At 37.5% G+C, this 21,500-nt stretch overlaps 1 protein-coding gene across 1 annotated transcript in view; it reads right to left on the reverse strand.

Annotated features, from left to right (window-relative positions):
• LOC149840206 (PHD finger protein ALFIN-LIKE 8-like) overlaps nucleotides 1-21,500 on the reverse strand; it is a 69,232-nt gene that overhangs the window by 31,309 nt on the left and 16,423 nt on the right. Inside the window, exon 4 of the mRNA XM_090003069.1 lies at nucleotides 15,671-15,899. Coding sequence (XP_089859195.1) covers nucleotides 15,671-15,899 — 229 coding nt within the window. The remainder of the gene's footprint in view (nucleotides 1-15,670; nucleotides 15,900-21,500) is intronic.

Raw genomic sequence — 21,500 nt, forward strand, 5'->3', positions numbered from 1 at the left:
TCACCTAAAGATTGCACCGTGCAGGATCTCCAGTTAGGGAAGCTGACTGGGCAAGGCCATAGAAGGGGTGATCTTTATTTTATGGACTTTTTTACTCTTCCACCAAAGTCATTTTGCAATCTTATTGTTGAGAATAGGTGGTTTAAGTTTAAATCTTCTTAGTTTGGAGGTTATTTGAAATTTTTATTTAATAATGGACTTAGATGTAATTTATTCTTTTGGCCTCTCTCTATTTAACATAGAGAGCAACCCTAATGTGGATTAACGAGTTTTCTTGTGCAGCCGTCTCTCTCTCTCTCTCTCTCTCTCTCTCTCTCTCTCTCTCTCTCTCTCTCTCTCTCTCTCTCTCTCTCTCTCTCTCTCTCTACCTAGGGTTCGGTGTATCTAATCTTTCCTTCAACGTGGTATCAGAGTTGCCGATCGTGGGAGCGTGATCGTCGATCGTGATCAATCTTCGAATGATCTACACCAATGAAAAAAATTTATATCTTCAAATCAGGTCAGTTGTTCTTATTCTATGTAAGATCTGATAACAGATCTGGGATTGATGACCCAGATCTGTCATCAGATCTAAGGGAGCAAATGTTTTGTTCCTAACGTGATTTTCTGTTGTTTGGGAGAAGCCTTGCCGTGATTTCCTGTTATGCAAACCCTTGAGCCTGTGAGTTCCACCTGCCGTGTGTTTTTGGGTTTGGCAGCTGATAACAGATTTTAGGTGCTGCTATCTGCGATCGAGATGTGTTGCTGCCGTGATTTTTTATCGTGTCCCTTGTTAGCTGTTGTGAGATCTTGAAGAAATGAGCTTCTTTTTTGCTGTCGTGATTTACAACATCTGTCAATATGGTTTCAGCAGCAGCTGTCGTGATTTACAGTTGCCATGATTCCAGCATCTGTCGTGATTTCAGCATCTGTCGTGATTCCCTGCTGGGTCATGAAAAAAAAAATTCATGTTGTCGTGATTTGTTTTCTTTTGTTGTGAAAGAGTTTCAGTTGTGCTCATGACGTGGAAACAGCAAGCGTGTTTCTTTGCTGTGTTGAAAAATATCTTGTTTATGTGAAAGTTTTTTTTTATTGTCGTGGGATTTTGTGTTGAGTATAGATGTTGGTCGTCGGTTCTAGCTGATACGTGATTGTCACACACGTTGTTTTATGTGCTGCTAGAAGCCTGTCAAAAAAAAATTATCCCTAGTGTGGCTGCTGGGTTTATAAAACCTACTATTCAAGTGGGTAAATCTAATTTTTTTTTGGCTGAAATAGAATTAAATATTCAGTATGGGTGAAACTTCGAAATGTGATTTCAAAATTGAACATATTGGAGAGTATAAGGCTTTTGTCAATCCCTTCTCGTACGGCTCTTCTGTAAGGTTAAATGAAACTAACTATGCCAGGTGGTCCAGAACTTTTATGATGTCGGTGTCTGGACATCGTAGAAAACATATTTTGTTGGAAGACGAACCCAATGAAAAGGTGGGAAAATACGTTACTTGGGATAAAGATAATGACATAGTTATGTCATGGATCATGAATAGTGTCGAAACCCATATTGTAGATGGTTTAATTTACTATAATACAACCAAACAGATGTGGGACAATCTTAGAGATACGTATTCACAAGAGACTAATGTGAGTCGTATCCTGCAAGTCGAACAGGAGATATATAATTTACAGCAGGGAGATCAGATATTGGCCCAGTACTATGCATCAGTAAACTCAATGCTCACAGGCCTCTTTGTTGTTCGAAGCAGAAGGATCATCAAGAACAGACTATGGTTGTTCGGTTTCTTATAGGCTTAGCTTCAGAATTCTCTGTTGCAAAAGTCCAAATGTTGACTGGATCAAATGTACCTACTCTTGTTGATGCATACAATCGCCTGAGTAGACTTGCGATATCTCTTCCACAATCACAGCCTGTGACCCAATCATCTGCTCTAGTTGTCTCCTCAGGTTATGGGCGTGGAAATATTCAGAATATCAGAGGACGAGGTCATGGACGAGGTATGGGAGGCAGAGGAAAGCTTCAATGTACATTCTGTGGAAAATCTGGACATTTAGAATATCGGTGCTGGGATAAACATGGCCGGCCAACCTCTTCTTCATCAAAGTCATATGCTCTTAAAGCAAATGTTACTACTCTCGAGGCAAAAAAGGTACAGGAAAATATCTCTGCAAGTGACAGTAGTATCACCCTCAGTCGTGCTGAATATGATGAGCTGATAGCTTCTCGTCATTTGAGTTTCACCCCTCTTGTAGCTGGTGTTGCCTATTCAACCGAAAATCATCTTCATCCGATTGACAGTAAGTGGATTATTGACTCTGGTGCATCCAAACATTTGTGTGGAAATTCACTTGTTTTTTCAGATCTAAAGGATATTAATGCTCATCGAGGAGTCTCATTAGCCGATGGGAGTTCCTCCCCGGTTGTTGGTCAGAGAAATATTTCTATATCCTCCTCGTTATAGTTGCAAAATGTTCTTCATGCTCCAAACTTTCCTCAAAGTTTACTCTCTATTAGTTGTCTTATAAAAGAACAAAACTGTAGAGTAATATTTGATCCGATGGGTTGTCATTTTCAGGATTTGCTGACGGGAAAGAAGATTGGTGGAGGCTATGAAAAAAATGGAGTTTACTACCTACATCATCCAATGGAATGTTCATGCTGCAGTGGAACATTCATTCAGTCCTGTTCAGTGGCATTGTCGTCTTGGTCATCCTTCATTGTCAAAGCTTTGTTCAGTCTTTCCTCAAATTCCTTCCACCACATCATTTCAGTCTGAAGCATGTCAGCTGGGCAAGCAACATCGAAGTTCGTTCCCTTCGAGTCAGAGTCGGTCTAGTAATAAAGTTTTTGAACTTCTTCATGCAGGTGTATGGGGTCCTAGTAAGATTCCTACTAGGACTCAGTGTCGATACTATCTAGTTATTGTTGATGACTTCTCTAAGTTGTCATGGGTGTTTCTAATAAAAGAATGATCTGAAGTTCCAAGTATTATCAAATCCTTAATTCTTGAAATAAAAACTCAGTTTGAATCTATTGTCAAGATTGTTCGCACTGATAATGCTCTTGAGTTTAAATCAAAAGGTCTGCTACAATTTCACCAAGATCATGGCATTCAACCTCAAACCACCTGTGCCTATTCATCTCAACAAAATGGGGTGGCTGAGCGAAAACATAGGCACCTGCTTGATGTTGCCCGGACCATTATGATTCAATCTAATGTTCCTGCGTTATACTGGGGTGATGTGATTACCACTGCTTGTTATCTGATCAACCGCATGTCTTCTTCTTCCGTGGGTGATCAAATTCCATTACATATCCTAAAACCCAATACCCCACTCTTCTCTTTCTCGCCCAAAATATTTGGATGTGTTTGTTTTGTATACAAACTTGGCCCTGACCGTGATAAATTAGTTGCTCAAGCTACAAAATGCATATTTATAGGTTATCCCAAAAATCAAAAGGGATATCGATGTTATGATCCTATTTCTCGCCGAGAGTATGTCAGTGCGGATGTTTCTTGGAATCCACTCCATATTACTCTAGTACCCGTTCCTCGCTGCAGGTTGATCCAGCTGAGTCTTTTTCATTAACTATACCTCCTTTTCCTTTGGAATCCGTGCCCTCATTACCGAACCAAACTTCATCCTCTTCCAGATTTCATAATCCTCCATTGGTATATGTGCGTAGAGCTCCACCTCCGCAAGTGCCTTCATCTTCTGCTTCCCCTGAGGTAAGTTCTACTGACAATAGTGATCTTCAGGATGATGATAACAGGCCTATTGCTCTACGAAAGGGGACACGACAATGTACATTATATCGCATATCTCATTTTGTCTCCGATGCCAGAATTGGAAATCAGATGAAGTCTTTTATTTCAGCCTTATCTGCTGAAACTATTCCTCTGAACTATCAGCAGGCAGAGCTTGATAATCACTGGAAGCTGGCTATGCAAGAAGAAATGGATGCTTTAGTATCTCAGCATACATGGGATCTAGTTGATTCCCCAGCAGATGCTGACATTGTTGGATGTAAATGGATATATACAATAAAGTACAAATCTGATGGTTCTATTGAAAGGTACAGGGCTAGATTAGTAGCAAAAGGGTATAGTCAGACATATGGCATTGATTTCTTTGAAACCTTTTCTCCTGTTGCACGGATGGGTATCATTCGTCTTGTTCTCTCAGTAGTTGTTCAGCATGGTTGGAGCTTGCACCAATTAGATGTGAAAAATGCATTTCTATATGGGGATCTATCTGAGACCGTTTACATGCAACAACCTCCAGGATTCGAGGTTGAGGGGGAGTGTCAGAAGGTGTGTAGATTGAGAAAGGCGATTTATGGCTTGAAACAAAGTCCTCGTGCATGGTTTCAAAAGTTGTTTGAAGTAATGTCACGCTTTGGCTTTAATAGGTCAGCAGCAGATCATATACTATTTATCAAGAAAACTAGCTCTGGCATAGTTGTTATGGTGGTATATGTGGATGACATCATTCTTACAAGAGATGATGTGAAAGTTATTGAAGCCACAAAGGCTCATCTTCAAAAACACTTTGTTACAAAAGACCTTGGTTCACTCAGGTATTTTCTGGGCATAGAAGTTGCCAGGAGCCGTGAAGGGATGGTTTTGTCTCAACGGAAGTATGTTCTTGACTTATTAAAGGAAACGGGAATGTTGGGAGCTAAACCAGCAAATATTCCCATGGACCATAAAGTTCAGTTGTTTGAAAAAGGGTCAAAACCGGTTGATAGCAAAAGCTATCGCTCCCTAGTAGGAAAGTTACTGTATGTAACTGTGACCAGGCCGGATATTGCTTTAGCAGTAAGCAAAGTTAGTCAGTTTATGAACAAACCAACTGAGGTACACTGGAATGCAGCTATTATGATTCTCAGATATCTAAAATCTTCTCCTGGAAAGGGGTTATTGTTCAGGAAAGGTGGAACTCTGGAGATAGTGGCCTATTCTGATTCTGACTATGCAAGATCTGTAGTGGATAGAAAATCTACCACAGGATTCTGTGTGTTTCTGGGAGACAACTTGATTTCTTGGAGAAGTAAGAAACAAAATGTGGTTTCTAGGTCGAGTGCAGAATCAGAATATCGGGCTATGGCCCAAACAGCTGCTGAATTGATGTGGGTTCGTACTGTTCTTCATGATCTTCAGGTGAAGGTTTTCTCTCCTATGACCATGATGTGTGATAACAAGGCTGCAACATATATAGCGAACAATCCTGTCTTTCATGAGAGAACAAAGCACATTGAGGTTGATTGCCACTATGTAAGAGATATGGTTCAAGCTGGACATATCACTACCCAATATCTAAAGTCGGAAGATCAAGTTGCAGATATGTTTACAAAACCCCTTGCTAGACCAAATTTCTCAAAATGTTGTGACAAGCTGAGCATGATTGATATCTATGCTCCAGCTTGAGGGGGAGTGTTGAGAATAGGTGGTTTAAGTTTAAATCTTCTTAGTTTGGAGGTTATTTGAAATTTTTATTTAATAATGAACTTAGATGTAATTTATTCTTTTGGCCTCTCTCTATTTAACATAGAGAGCAACCTTAATGTGGATTAACGAGTTTTCTTGTGCAGTCGTCTCTCTCTCTCTCCCTTCTCTCTCTCTCTCTACCTAGGGTTCGGTGTATCTAATCTTTCCTTCAACGTTAGGACAAAAGTATTGGAATTTGGCATGAGAGACTTGGTCATCCAAATTTTGTAAAGATGTCGCTTTTTCCTTTTTTGAACAATACTTGTAAAGACAAACACATGACTTGTAAAGATTGCATTTTTGGGAAATCTAAAGCTATTTCATTCCCTCAAAGAAGTTATTTCACCACTCGACATTTTGAACTTGTTCATACCGATGTATGGGGACCTTTCCCTGATTTATCCAAAGGAGGATTTTCGTACTATGTGGTCTTTATTGATGACTTCACTCGATTTACATGGATTTACTTCTTAAGTCGCAAATCCGAAGTTTTCTCCTTTAAAGAATTTCATGCAATGATTAAAAATCAATTTTTAGGAAATCTATCAATTCTTAGATCCGATTCAGGAGGCGAATACATGTCCAATGAATTTCAAATCTATTTGAAAGAAAATGAAATTTTCCATCAACGTTCTTGTCCAAATACTCCGCAACAAAATGGTCTTGCAGAAAGAAAGCATAGACATATAATAGAAACCACAAGAACTTTATTAATTTCAAAAAATATTTCAAAATCCTTTTGGGTCGAAGCGGTTCTAACCTCAACATATCTTATCAATAGAACGCCTTCATCTTCTTTGAAAAATCTTTCTCCATTTGAAAAACTTTACAATATGTCTCCCGATTATAAAAGACTAAGAATTTTCGGATGTAAATGCTTTGTTCTAACTCACAAAAATGATAAACTTTCTCCTAAGGCAATTGAATGTATTTTCTTAGGATATGGCGAAAAACAAAAAGGTTATCGATGTTTTGACATACTAAAAAACAAACTTTATATCTCAAAAGATGTCACGTTCCTAGAAGAAGAAAATGGTTTTTCGCATAAACCAAATGAAAATTTTGACTATTCTTTTTTATTTGACTTGTTACCTCAAGAAAACATCATAGATGGTCATGTTGAATCTAGTGAATCTCTCATAGAAGATCATTTCGAACCTCCAAATGATAACCAAAGTTTAGAAGAAAATGTACCAAGACAAACACAAGTCTACTCTAGAAGGAATGAGAGTAATCCACCTTGTGCCCTTAAAAAATTCTCTCAAAATGAGTCGATTGAAGAATCCTCTCAAAGAAGATCAAATCGTATTTCTAAAATACCAAATAGATTTGTATCTTATGATTCTTTTTCTCCAAATTTCGAGCATGATAGATTTGTATCTTATGATTCTTTTTCTCCAAATTTCGAGCATGTCTGCTAGCTCTTCACTCATTTCATGAACCATCTCATTATAATGATGCTAAACAATATGTTCATTGGAATGAAGCAATGGAACTGAAACTTAATGCACTTAAAAAGGCAGAAACTTGGAAAATCATTGATCCTCCCAATGGCAAGAAACTCATTGGATGCATATGGGTTTTTAAAGTAAAAACTAAGAGTGATGGCTCATTAGAAAGATAAAGGCTAGGTTAGAGGCCAAAGGATATGCCCAAGAGTATGAGATAGATTATGATGAAACTTTTGCCCCAGTTGCTCGAATGACTAGTGTTCGAGCTCTTATTGCAATAGCCTCTATTAAAAAATGGCCAATTTTTCAACTTGATGTCAAAAACGCCTTTTTAAATGGAAATTTAAATGAAGAAGTATATATGGAACCACCTCCGGGTATGAATTTAAATGAAAAAATTTTAAAATTAAATAAGGCCTTATATGGACTTAAGCAAGCTCCTAAAGCTTGGTATGACAAGTTTAGTAATGTATTAATCAATTTAGGATTTACTTCTTGTTATACTGACACTGCTCTTTTTGTTAAGAAGACAGGTGATTTCATTGTTATTCTTCTGTTGTATGTTGATGATATGATCATCACTGGGAGTGACAAAAAGGGGGTAAATGATGTGAAGTCTATGTTGAAAGAAACTTTTGATATGTCTGACCTTGGATATTTGAGATATTTTTTAGGAATTGAACTGAGACTTGAGGACTTGAGGACGGTGTTCTTCTTGAGGATCCAACCCCCTACCGTCAATTAATTGGATCTCTCACCTATTTATCCATCACCCGTCCAGATATAGCTCATGACATTCATGCTGCAAGTCAGTTTCAGCATGCACCTACTTCAGTTCATATGGAGGCCGTAATGAGAATTATGTGATATATCAAAAATAAATACCATCTCTAAGGGACTCTTCTTATCCTCTTCATCATCTCTTGAATTAACTGCTTTTACTGATGCTGATCGGGGAGGAAATCCCAATGATCGTATCTCAACTACTAGTCTTTGCATTTTTTTAGGTGAATCTTTCATTTCGTGGAGATGCAAGATGCAGCAAAAAGTCTCACTATCATCCACTGAAGCTGAATATCGGGCCATGGCAATGACAACTATGGAAATCGTATGGCTTAGAAGTCTCCTTGGTGACATGGGCGTCCTCATTTCCTCTCCCACCAAGCTCTGTTGTGATAACAAAAGTGCGATATACATTGCAAGCAATCATACTTTTCACAAGCGGACCAAGCATATCGAAATAGATTGCCATTATGTTCGAGACGAATATCTCAGGGGAACTATCACATTACCATATGTTACTTCAGAATATCAACTGGCTGACTTCTTCACCAAAGCGCTCCCAACTCCACGATTTATGTTTCTTCTTAGCAAACTTTCGGTCTTCTCCCCGTAAAGTTTGAGGGGGCATGTTAAATTATGTATATATAAATATATATATATACTTATATATATATATACATACGTATATATATAAGTATATATATACATATATGTATATCTATACATAATTCCTTTTTTGTTTTCTTATTTTCCAAATACGCAATAGGGGTATTTTGGTAAATCCTCATATAAACCCTCACCTCTCCTCTTTCTCTCCTTTTTTACTTTTTGCTTTTTCTTTTTCTTTTTTTATTTTACTTTTTGTAAGACCACAAGGGGCCCCACCCTTCTTGTCGTTGGGGCTCCCAACGACAAGATGGGAGCCCCCTTGTGGTCCCTTGTTCTTGGCTTCCTCCTCTATAAATAGAGGAGGCCTTCCCTTGTATGAGCATGGGGTTTTTTACCCTCTTCTTTCTTTCTTCAATAATATTCAACTTATGACTTTAAGTCATTTCTCCTTTTGTGGGTTTTTTGTATACACTTCTAGTGTTTGTGTTCTTGGCTCTTGTGATCACTCTTAAAGAGTGTTTTGCTTTATTGGTGCTTCCGCCCCTCTTCATTACAAGTTGTTCCCGGGCCTAGAAACGGTATTAGCTCCATCACACTCATCTTGATTTGTAGGCATTGCAAGAACACTTGGATTTTGCTTGCTAATGTCCATACGAGTTTCTTCTCCACTTAATTTAGTAATGACGTCTTTAAAAGAGGGAGAAGTGAAGGAGGAGAGGAGAGAAGATCTAATTTGCAAAAACTCGGGCCTTAGTCTATTCAAAAAGTTGAAAAAACGATCTTCTTCAAGTTGATTATAACGAAGCTCTATGGCTTCTCCACTCCACTTAGGTTCGAGCATAGCAAGCTCATCCCAAATGGATAAAAGCTCGGCAAAATATTCCCTTATAGTCATCTCTCCTTGAAGAAGGGTTAGTGCCCTTTTTGGAGGTAATACCTATGCAACAAGTCTCTAGAAGTGTACATCTTCTCACGGTACTCCCATGCTTGAGAAGCCTTTTTAAACTTTATGATATTGGCGTTGATTCTAGTCTCAACGGATGAGAAAATTCAAGACAAAATCTTGAAGTTCTTCATATCCCACTCATGTTTTTTGCTATATTCTTCAAGAACCTTTGTTCTTTCATCTCCCTCAAGAATTTTGATTTCTCTTCTTTCAACCAAAGTAATTTTTTGCTTCGGTTCCGGAATCGAGCCTTGAACATAACCCCAAAGCCCTTTTTGTTTAATATAGGCTTCCGTATTACCGGCTCATACGTGATAATTAGAACCATTGAGCTTAAAGCCAAGAGAGAAATAGAAATCTTTTTCACCCATTAGAGAGATAAGATGAAGGAGAAAAATACGTACCACAAAGAGATTTCAACTCTTGTTGTAGTAATCTTCTAAAATATTTGATGAAGAGAAGTCTTCACGCCAATCTCGAAAAAAATTGAAGGCACGCTTTTCAAGGCACTCGATATTGTGAAGAATCACACAATTTTCCTTCCCAAGCAACCTTGTTCTGATGCCATGTAAAAATCTCTATAAAAAAAGATTCTCTGTATAAACACAATGCTAAAAACACGAAGTATGCACAAAGGCACAAAAGAGAACTCTCACAAGTGCACAAAGGCACGGATACAAATGCACAAGAGCATAAAAAATATCAACTTCAATATATTGGGTCCCAAGAGGGGCTTTACAAAAGCATGAGAAAAAAATAGAAGGGGAGCACCCCTATTTATACAATGTTGGAGGAGTGTGTGTGTGTGTGTGTGGAGGGGGCTCCAACGTCTATGTTGAGGGGCCCCCCATGTGACACAAAATACAAACAGAAAAAAGAAAAGCTAAAAAGAATTGAAAGAAAGCAAAATACAGTCATATTCTCAAATGAGAATATGCGCAAAATGAGAAAAGACTGAAATACCCTTTATCGGGTTTCGAAAATATATTAATATATATACTTAGATAGATACATATACATATATATATAATATAATATATATATATATATAAGGATCATTAGATTTTAACACAGGCAACAAGTGACCTTGGGGCTAGATAGATTGAACTGATGACCTATTACTGCGAAAAAGAAGGCATCTAACAAATAAGAAATGATAGATGTGACAATTACTGACCAAACACACCCAGAAATATTCATTTACAATGGGAGAGCTTTGGTGTGCTCTGTTTTAATAATCAGCAAAGAGAATGGAAGTATAGTGGGACATTATGCAACACTTGATCAACCAAAAAGTAGTGATGTCCACCCAGATTTTACTGACGGCAAACCAAGTTGACGTGAATGCCATAATAACCTGTGACAAACAAGCTTTGTTACTTTTCAGGCCCCCTACCCACCCACCCCGCTCTTTTTTCCTGTTGGAACCAATGTCACATGATTATACTGCAGATCACAGATTAAAATTTAAAAGAGAAAGATAGAAAAGAAGGAGTTTTGGATCTGAGGTTGCTAACTGGTACATCATTTGTTTTTGGTTGAAACTTGTGGACAAAGGAGTCTGTTATCCATCACCTTTCAAGATTGGTTAGTATGATATTTGGCTTAGAATGAAGACATAAAACATCAAAAATTGTCTTTGGTTGAAACTGCATAACGGCCTTTTCCGGATTATCTTTATTCTGATATTTTTAAAAAATTTAATCTTTATTTCTTATTGTTTTCTTTCTTTACCAAACAGCCGAAGTACCCTTGTTATTTTCTTAGATCCAGTTCTGTAACTCATACTTCAGATGCCTTTTAACAATTTGGCCAACTATTTCCACTATATAGAAGCCACCATAGTTTGGCCCTCAGAACCTCTCCCTGCCATCTCTACTCATAAAAAAAAAAAAACAGCACTACCATTTTGAGATGAAATACCTCGTGTCCAATTTATCACATACCAAACCCACCAACACCAACAGGTCCCGAGATAACCTTTTGACTTCCCAAATGTGGGGTGTCATACATCCCCTTCCATAAAAATTAGCAGCCCCTTACTCTGCAGTTTACTTTCTTGGCACGTGCAAAATAGGAGAAGACTGTATATTGGGCTGTTAAACAATTAATAATTGCAATAGTACCTACGAGAGTTGAGAGACAAATATCGCAGTCAATTGTTCAATTTTAAGCCTTAATTCTTATCCTAAACACCTAATGTGCCTCTCATGAGCATCCTTAGAACAAAAGGCATTCCAGGATATACCATTTCTTTCCAGAAGGCATAGGATGAGATTGTATAGTTTTCTGGCAAAATGGTGAACAGAAAAATGAACAAAATGAGCTTAAAAGTTCACCAAAACTGAAGCAAATTAGAATAGTTTGTGTGAACTTAACATAAACAAGAATGACAAAACAGAGAAATGTCTCTACAAGAGTAAAAGAAGAATTATGGTTAAAATAACCCAACTACCCCTAATACTAGTCTAAACACAATAGGCATGCAATGGCAGAAGAAAGATCAGAGTACACTTCTTCTAAACCTTAATTTCACATGAGGGTAGAGCAATGCCAGTGAAATTTTTTTGGAGACTCCTTATTCACACAAAAGTCCCCAGGAGATGAACCTCAATCCTACGTGGAACCTTAGAAAACCAACCCACAAGAAGACCTTGGCCAAAGATTTTAGCAATAAAATGCACATTGGAAAACAATAACAATTCCGGAAACTAACCCTAACTTTAAACCTATCCATCACCCAACATTAAAAAACCTAAATTACATATGCTCCCTTTCAGCCCATCTTTTGATGATTGGTGTGATCCAAACATCTGCCAGTAGCTTGTGCTTCAAAAAAGTCACACAGCAAAAGAACAGAGATTAAGTGTAAAACCCCATTTAAAAAAAAAATTTGTTTGGACCCGGGCCGGGTCGGGTCCGGACCCGACCCGGGCCCCTTTTTTTATTGGGGTTTTAAGTAACCCAAGCTCACCCGAGCTTTCGGGCACCGCAACCCCCCCCCCCCCCCTCTTCTCCCCCTTCGTTTTCGGGTAGATTAGGGAAACCCACCAGGGTTTCCCCTTTCATCGCCCCCCGAGCTCTTTAAGAGCATTGCAGGAGGGCGAGGGGAGGCATGCCTCCCCTCTCAAGCTTCCTCCTCCTCGTGCCGACCTGCCGTCACTGCGCCCCGCCGCCGACGCCGGCCACCGCCTCCCAGGTACGCCGCCCTCTTCTCCTCCCTCTTCTCTTCCTCACCCCCTCCCTGTCACCTCGCCGAGAGGCCGACAGGCGGCTCACAGCCCCTGCCGCGGCCTCCCACCACCCCCTGTGCCCATCGGGGGCCTGACAGGTGGCCTACGGGGCCCCTGTCGTCCCCTTCTCCCTCTGGGATTCGCCGGAGTGCCGGCAGGGGACCTGTGGCCCCTGCGACACCCCTTTTTGCTGCCCCCTTCGTGCTATCGGCAGGGGCTCAGCTCCTGCCACTTTGTGTTGTCGGCAGGGGCTCAGCCCCTGCCACTTCATGTTGTTGGCAGGGGCGCAGCCCCTGCCACTTTGTGGCTGTCGGCAGGGGCTGGCCCCCTGCCACCTCGGTGCTGTCGGGAGGGGCTCAGCCCCTGCTGCTTCGTTGCTGACGGCAGGGGCTGGACCCCTGTCGCCTCGTTGCGGTCGGCAGGGGCTGGCCCCCTGCCGCCACGCTATTTTCGACAGGGGCTCATCCCCTGTCGCCCCGCTATTGTCGGCAGGCAAGGGCTTGTCCCCTGTCGCTTGTCTGTTTTCGGCCAGCAGAGTCACACCCCTGTTGCCTCTCTCTTTTTCTATTGACAGGCTTGTTTTTCTACTTCTCCGCATGATAATTAACGTAGCACTGTTGCAGACCTCGCATCGGACCCCCGCTCTGGCTCCGCGGCCCGAGCCTCGTATCATCTACACGCATAGACGCACGCAATTGCACGACATCCCGAGGTAGGGGAAAGTCGCACGAAAAAGTTATATGAACAAAATAAAATAAGACTTCGGAGATAGAAAAGTTATTTTACATACCTGCTTATCTGAAGAAGTATTGGCTGGTCAAAGTTTTACTCATTTTGATTCTTTTGAAATTGCATGCTTAATGTAAATTCTGTGGTTAGACTCATTCTAGAAAGAATCAAGTAGTTTAATTGGCATACCTGTTTACGTGTAGGATTACTTAACTCGTGATTGTCTGTTCGGCATGCTTATTCTTTTGAAACTGCATACTTAAGGTAGACTTTGTGAATAGACTCATTTCTGGAAAGAAAACCACGGCTATTATTGTTATAACCAAACCTTAAAGCAGGTATGGTATAAATTTGACGAGAGGTCATGGAGAACCTTGAATTAGGAACTCAACACTTTATATAGATGAGTTAATGTTGGCCTCCACAGGCCAAATTTCTCAAAAGAGTAATACATGTCATTTATGAACCAAAAGAATCATAAAACTTTATATGTTGCCCTCTCATCGTAGTCGTACCTCTAGGGAGGTACAATCGTACTTTTGGACAAGTACGTCCCATGTGGGTTACGATGGTTGGAGGATGAGGTTGTAACAACCTCGATGAGTGCAATTAGCACAATGTTGAGATCACATAAATGGTGACCATTCGCCTTCACAGGCAAGATGCTCGAGTGGGTCTGATGGACCAGAGCATGTAGGATGGGGCGACGGTTAAGAAACCCCCGTCGTACCCATCCGATCTTCACGGTTCATCAAGGGAGAGGATGGATGGTACAAAGACTCTGATGGATAGGTTGTAAACAACCACCCCACAGGCAAAAGACTCGGTTTTCCCCAGTCATCGGAGTTAGGGGAATTGGGATTACCATAAATTATCCTAGGTGGTAACTCCCAAGCACTTCTGCAGAAGTTGGATGCATCCATGGGCCACGAATGCCTTTGGGGATTTACTCTCTTGGTCACTGACCGTCCCCTTAGGAGCGGACTCAGTCAGCCATCCGGGTTAATGAAAACACCTGACATAATAAACCCCCGGATCGGTCTCGGCTGTTTCTACGTTTCGCGTCTGTGCGTACCCACAGGCCAGTTAATTTCAGAACTTAAAGAATATCTTCATGAATAGTTGTAGATGACTAAGACTTACACTGCTTCAACTAACAACTCTTTGCACATATTACACTTGTTAGACTAGATTACAATTGTATTGATTGCTTAAATATCATAACTCCTTATCTCATGAATGTCCTGTTTTATTTTCATTCTACTTATCTGTTCGTGCACCTACTGGTTTGTTATGAAACTGACCCATTTCATGGGCAGGTGAGGAGTAGGACTTCACTGGCGGCCGATGGCGTGGTGCAATATGGATCAAGATTTATCTTCTTTCTGTTGGCGGCTTGACTCTGGATCTTTTTGGAGTTTTCTTTAGATTTATTGAACTTTGGGACAAAATGCTCATTTTTGTAATAAACTACAGATTTTTAATCTATTGCCTTATTTCTTAAATTCCTTTAAGTTGTTGTACATGTGAATGATGGTTTTTCAGGTAACGTACCCAGGATTGTTGACTTGTGTTCCTTTCTAAATGTCTTCCGCTGCCGTTTTTAAAAGTTAAAACTTTAAATCTTTGAAAGGTTTTTCGATAAGGTTTTTGAAATCACAAGTCGAAATTTTGGGGCGTTACATTAAGCGCACAAGAAGACACTCTTTCCACCACCCACCCCCTTGAAACATCACAATGGAGTGAAAGAGATGAATAAATATTTGAGAGGATGCAGCAACAAGCTGATGTGAAGATACATCCTTGAACACACTAATAATGAGGATAGAAACAAGGATTACCATTGCAAAAAGAACAAATTCATCATTTGAAGCTCTTTCACTATTTCAAATCGGGTTTCACATTTAGCATGGGAAAGTGAGAATCAAGCTCCATCATGTAAATATCACATCTGACAAATACTGGAAGGTATCACCATTCTGATAACTTGAAAACTTCTTCAAACCATAGAGGGCATCAAACAACAGGATAAGATGTATGGAGCAGTAGATGCTTGCAACTTGTGCAATAAGCCATAGCTACAGCAGGATGCATCAACCACAGTTCACAAGAAAAATCATGCATGACAGAACAAATCACATAATGAAACGCTTATATAAAATATTTCAACAATGCCTCAAGCGGTTCAAAGAAAACAAATAAATTGGTCCAAATTAAAACTATGCAGCATCTACCACAATCTTGCCTACTATTGCCAAAACATGGCACTAGGTATGCTAGTTGCACAAAGAAGAGGAAGAAATGGCCAGCAAGAACTAAAAAATAGGTAACAAAAATGTTGGATGAGAATTTCTAGAGAAATCTCTTTCTATTCTTTCTTTTTTCTTCTTTCCATAAAAAACACAAAACAGGAACCTGAACAAGACATACCTGTCATTTTTATCAAACCCAAATCGTAGCCCAAAATAGAAGGCAAGAGCTATCAGCCATGAATCACTGTGAACAGCCACAAGTTTAATCCAATCCTCTTCCAACATGCCATCCCTAGAAAAGTTGATGCCTAACACTGGTTCGGGAAGCTCTGGAGGTACTTCTTCTGAAGGGGGATTAACTTCCCAAGACTCATTAGGAAATCCATATAAGCACAAATTCTCCTTCTCTGCCACAATCAAAATGCTATAATTAATATAGTAACCAATATTTCAGAGAAAGAAAAGATAAAAAAAATAAATGATAATTTCTATCAGAACAAAATCGACTAGCATAAATTTCCAAGCACAAAGCCATGATATTTTCAACATATCTCTATCTTAAAAACAATGCAATATGATCATGAATCCATGATAATATTGCACTAAAAAGAACACAACTGTTTCAAGTTTTTCCTGACAGTTCCATAAGCCTGTATTTGAGTGTTTAAAAATACAAAATAAGCAAAACATTTATACATAGAAACAACTGGATGAAAATTGTTTGATTTGGTCCAAAAACCAAGTCAAATTGATGATTGTCAAAACTTGGCAAGTTTTTCAATTTTCCTATTAGAAACCTAAAAATCAAATAAAATGTCTATCAACATTCCGTAATCCAAACAGCATGAACACCCAAGCCCATTTAAGAAAACTTGCAAACATCGTAAGTGCTGAGATGTGGTTTGTCAAGGGGCAATATTTGATATTAAAAGAGAATTTTTAACTTTTGTTAAAAAAAAAATTGGGAGGCAAACTTGGAAACATGTCTCAAGGATTTATGATAGGGTCAAAAGATCCATTCTCAGGTGTTATTGGGCCTCATAGGTTTTAATGAATTCTATCCAAATGAAAAAAGCAGGAAAGAAGTAGCTGAAAGAGAGAAGGACGGACGTGGAAGAAGGAAGAAGAAGAAAGGAAGGAACTTATGAAGAGCAAGAAAAGAGAGCAAAAACACATTTTTAGGTCCATTTGTTAAATTTTCATTTTTGCAACTTCTTGAGTTCTAAAGTCCATCATGAAGATTTTTTTTTTCAAGAAAAATCACTCCTTTAAAAATCTCCCAAGAAAAATCCTCAGAGCAATCATGCACATTCTCCCAATTTGTGACCCACTGTGCAATCACTTGTATAGATAAGTACACTCATTTCTATTATGAGTAGCAATTGTATGGATACAGACAAACTGATAGCTATGGTTGTGATGCCTTCTTCAGCCTCGCTCTGATGTGTTTTATGTTTACTGTTTACAACATAATCAAACAGAATCAGATTATCATTGTTTGGATAAGAACTAATTTCATAGTTTTTATGCATGAATGTATTTGATGTATATGGATTGCATCTAAGTTGGACTCAATTGGGTAACATGAGTTTATAGAACAAAAAATTGACACGATAAAGTAATATGATCTAAACCATGATGATCAAAGTTAGAGCTCATGTTTGCTCCAATTTAAGCCCAAATATGCAATTCAAACAAACGAGATGGATCAAGATATAAGACATTGGTTACATGTAATGTTTTTAGTTATCATGAACTCTCAATAGTTTAATTATGACTTGTGACATTTTAGTATGACTTGGATGTGAACTTAATATTGTTAAGGCTTTAATTGTGTTTAAATTATATGGATGCCTACTTGCCTCTTATTTACATTGAGAAGGTTATCAATTGTATGGTTTGTTTATTCAATTGTTCATTTATTCTTTTTATTTGTCTATTGCTTATATTATGTCTATTGTTGTTAATTTTTTTGTATACATGATTTTATTTTTTGTATACTGTTTATTCACTTTGTGAGTTGTATGGTTTGGTTATTCAATTGTTCATTTATTCTTAATTTTTTTGAGAAAGTCATTAGTTGCATAGTTTGTTTATTCAATTGTTTGTTTTTCTTCTTATTTGTCTATTGTTTATATTATGTCTACTGTTGACTTGTTAATTTTTTTGTATATATGATTTTATTTTTTGTATATTGTTCATTCACATTGTTAGTTGTATGGTTTGTTTATTCAATTGTGTATTTATTTTTTATTTTTTGAGCAGATTATTTAATATAATTGTTTTACAATGTTCGACGACATGTTATGTTTTGTCTATTGCTTATTGTTGATTGATTTTATGTTGCATACATGTTTGTTATTAATTTTAGCAGCTTGTTTAGATATTTTGTATGCTTTATTTAATTTTAATTTGGGATACCGACTAGTCCAACTAGACCACAACCCCCCCCCCCTTGGCACCTTTGACAACTAAGCAATTAATTATTGTATCATGCATGAACTTGATCCAAGGTTGTCAGACAAGTCGATTTCCAACGTTCAAGAAATCAAGAGGAGTTATTTAAGTCACACTCCAGGGAAAATAAATAATTGATTAATCAGTGTATCTAATGCTTAAATTCTTTTTGGTGCAAGTGTTGAATTAAGTGCATCTGGAAAGCTATGCGTCAGTGTTGTGAAAAGCATTGAGGCGTAGCGAGGCGCTCCACCAAAATCTGAGGTGAGGCATAAGTCTCGAGGAGCAAAGTGTAAGCCTCAAATTTTTTTTATTAAAACTTAAAAAAACTATAAAAATTATCTAACATTATAAATAAATGAAAAATGCTTTATTGATGAAGCAACAACCAACAAAAAATAAAAAATCTCAAATAAATACGGAAAAAATATGAGATTAACATGTAAAAGTAATATTAATGCAACAACTTGATCTATGTAAGTATCTAAGAAATAAAATATGAGCAATTATTCAATAAAAAATTAACATTAACAACAAAATGCATATTAGCACTGACAACATCATGTCATAATTAGAAAATGCATGTTAACATTAACAATCAAATGTTAATATATTTATTTAAAACTCTTCAAAATGAAAGTGTTAACATTCATAATTACAACTCAAAGACCCAAAAAACATATAAATGGTCATAGCTCTATAATATGAATTAGGGCCTAGACTCTTCTTGTGTCTCGTCATCATCAATATCTAAGTCTTCAATGTCATTATCTGAGGAATCCATATAAATAGGTTCTCATTCATCTTCATTATCTGACTCTTCATCGTCTGCACTTTCTTCCTCCACGTCCTCGGTAACTTCCTTTGCTTTTCTTTTTCCTTCAATAAAAAAATCATGTATTAAATACTTATGTTATATAATTAAAAAAATACACTTATATTCATAACAAGGTAAAAGGAATATAGCTTTACCTCGATCTCTTGAAGACCTCTCTTGCCTAGAACCACTTTGTAAATCATGAGGTGAAGTGACTTTTTCAATAGGCACATGCTCAATGGCATTTATGTCAAAGTTTGGATCCAACCATGAATCCTCCAACTAATTGGGATCACTAGGCAACACTGGATCTTCCTTCTCCACAATCCACTCATCGTCTGAGTCTATATGATCTGGACATATAGGGTCTTTAGTAGCCCTCATTCTCATATTTCTCTCTCTTAATTTCATATTGTACATTACAAAAACCAATGCATTCATCTTCACTTGTTCAAGTCTATTCCTTCGTTTTGTATGTATCTATAATTTCAAATCATTGATAATCAATTATAAGATAATTAAACTTATAAAAATGTGTTTCAAAAATAAAATACAATGTCACAAACCAATGAGAAAGTACTTCAATTCCTCTCACAGCCCGATGCACTGCACGTCAAACTTAGAATTCGAATTGCAAAATTCATAAACTCAAGATTTTCGTGTCCAAATGAACTCCACCAATCAGTTGCATTCAAATAAAACAATAAAAAATAATAAAAACATTAAGAATGTCATAATTAACAAAAACATAAAAAAATATTGACAAATAACAACATAATTGTAAACTTACTAGGACTTTTTAATTTTCTTGTTGTAACAGTTGTCTCTCTACCAAACAACTTCTTTGCCTTTTTAAATGCATCGATTTGTGTTGTAATTTTCAACCAAATATTTGCATCAAAAACCAAATTTTCAACACAATCATAAAAGTCACTCATCACTTCTCCATCTAGGTTGAAGTTGTCAGCATAATGAAAATGTGGATTTAAATAATAGGCAGCTGCATGCAAAGGCTTATGAAGTTGCAAGTCCCATCGTCTATCAATGATATCCCAAATAGGTTTATATTTTCTTTCAACCTTTTCAAAGTTTGAAGCAATTTCTTCTTTTGCTCTATCTATTGCCTTATACAAAAATCTCATAGTAGGTTCATCTGCATCAACTAATCACAACACTTTCACAAGAGGCAGTGTAACTTTAATTGCATATGATATGGCAGCCCAAAACTTAATGATCATTAAGAACAATATAAGAAATGTTTTTAGCATCAGATTTCTTATAGTAATTAGATGATCTAAAATTTGAAGATAAGAACATCGACTTTAACTCTTTCTTATAACATCAAATACTATGAAGTGTGAGATATGTTATGGCAAAACGAGTGACGGCATGACGTAAAAGTTTTTTCTTCTTTGTGAACTTTCTCATTAAATTTAATACTCATGCATGACTATAAATGTATCTTGTAATTTTTTTTGCCTTTTCCACTGTATCTTTAAAAATTGATATCTTTCCAATATCTTCTAACATAAGATCCAAGCAATGCGCTGCACATGGTGTCCAAAAACATGTTTTTCCTGCTGTTAGCATATTCCCAGCTGCAACATAATTTGGTGCATTATCTATAATGAATTGCACCACATTACTTTCACCAACTTCTTTAACAACTTCTTCAAACAACTTACACAAATTTGCACCAGTTTTTTTCATGTCGCTTATGTCAACAAACTTCAAAAATATTGTTCCAGATGAGCTGTTCAAGAGAAAATTAATTAAGTTTCTTCATTTTTCATCTGTCCAACCATCTAACATAATGCTGCAACTAACCTTTGGACATTTTTTTTAACTCTTTTAAAATTTTGTGAGTATAATCAACCTCGTCCTTCAAAATCCATGTTTTGATCTCGTGATAAGAATGTGGTTTGAACCATCGCCCATAATTTGCAATAGCTTCTACCATTGCACCAAAATATGGATTGTTGCAAAGATTAAATGATAAGGCATTTGCATAAAAAAAATCTACCAATGGCACGACATACATTTTTTTTCATCCCTTTTGAAAGCAATGTTTATTGTGGTTTGTCGTGCTTCTTTATTCGCAAAGAGGTCTATAGGACCACCTGTGCTTGTTTTTGCATCACTACATGATCCACTGGTTTCTTTATTCACATTATCGCCGGTTGATGATCCAAAATAAACACTTCTCCTGATATCCAACTTGTTTTGTTCTTCCTCTTATTTTTTTTGTTTCTAATCCTTTAGATGATTCTAAAAAAATCTCTTCACATCAGGTGGAACTGTTTCACACATGCTTACACCATGTTTTGTGCCAGCTAAGTGATGTTTTAACCTATAGATGTCTCCCGTAGTCTGTTTATGACAGTAATTGCAAATTACATATACTACGAGTTTGGGATCTTTAGTGGGATTTGGAACTTTAACTCCATGATCTCATCCTACATCTCTTCTCATTGTTCAACTGCAAAAATACAATAAGAATCAATATATATAAATTGAAAACTAATGGAAACACAAACAAACGAAGTCAATGAGAACTAGAAAATTGTTAGTTTAATTTTTTTTTATTTAGGAACCAATTTGAATTACTTGCCACTAAAAAGAGAACACACGTGCAAAGATCAAATTCCTTCATAGCATGCAACCATGCATGACACACACAGTCACATACACAGATTTTATAAAATCAATGGCTTCCGATGGACAAATTAAAATG

Source organism: Nuphar pumila, chromosome 4 (assembly GCF_984573655.1).
Source record: "Nuphar pumila chromosome 4, dmNupPumi1.hap1.1, whole genome shotgun sequence".
NCBI lineage: Eukaryota > Viridiplantae > Streptophyta > Magnoliopsida > Nymphaeales > Nymphaeaceae > Nuphar > Nuphar pumila.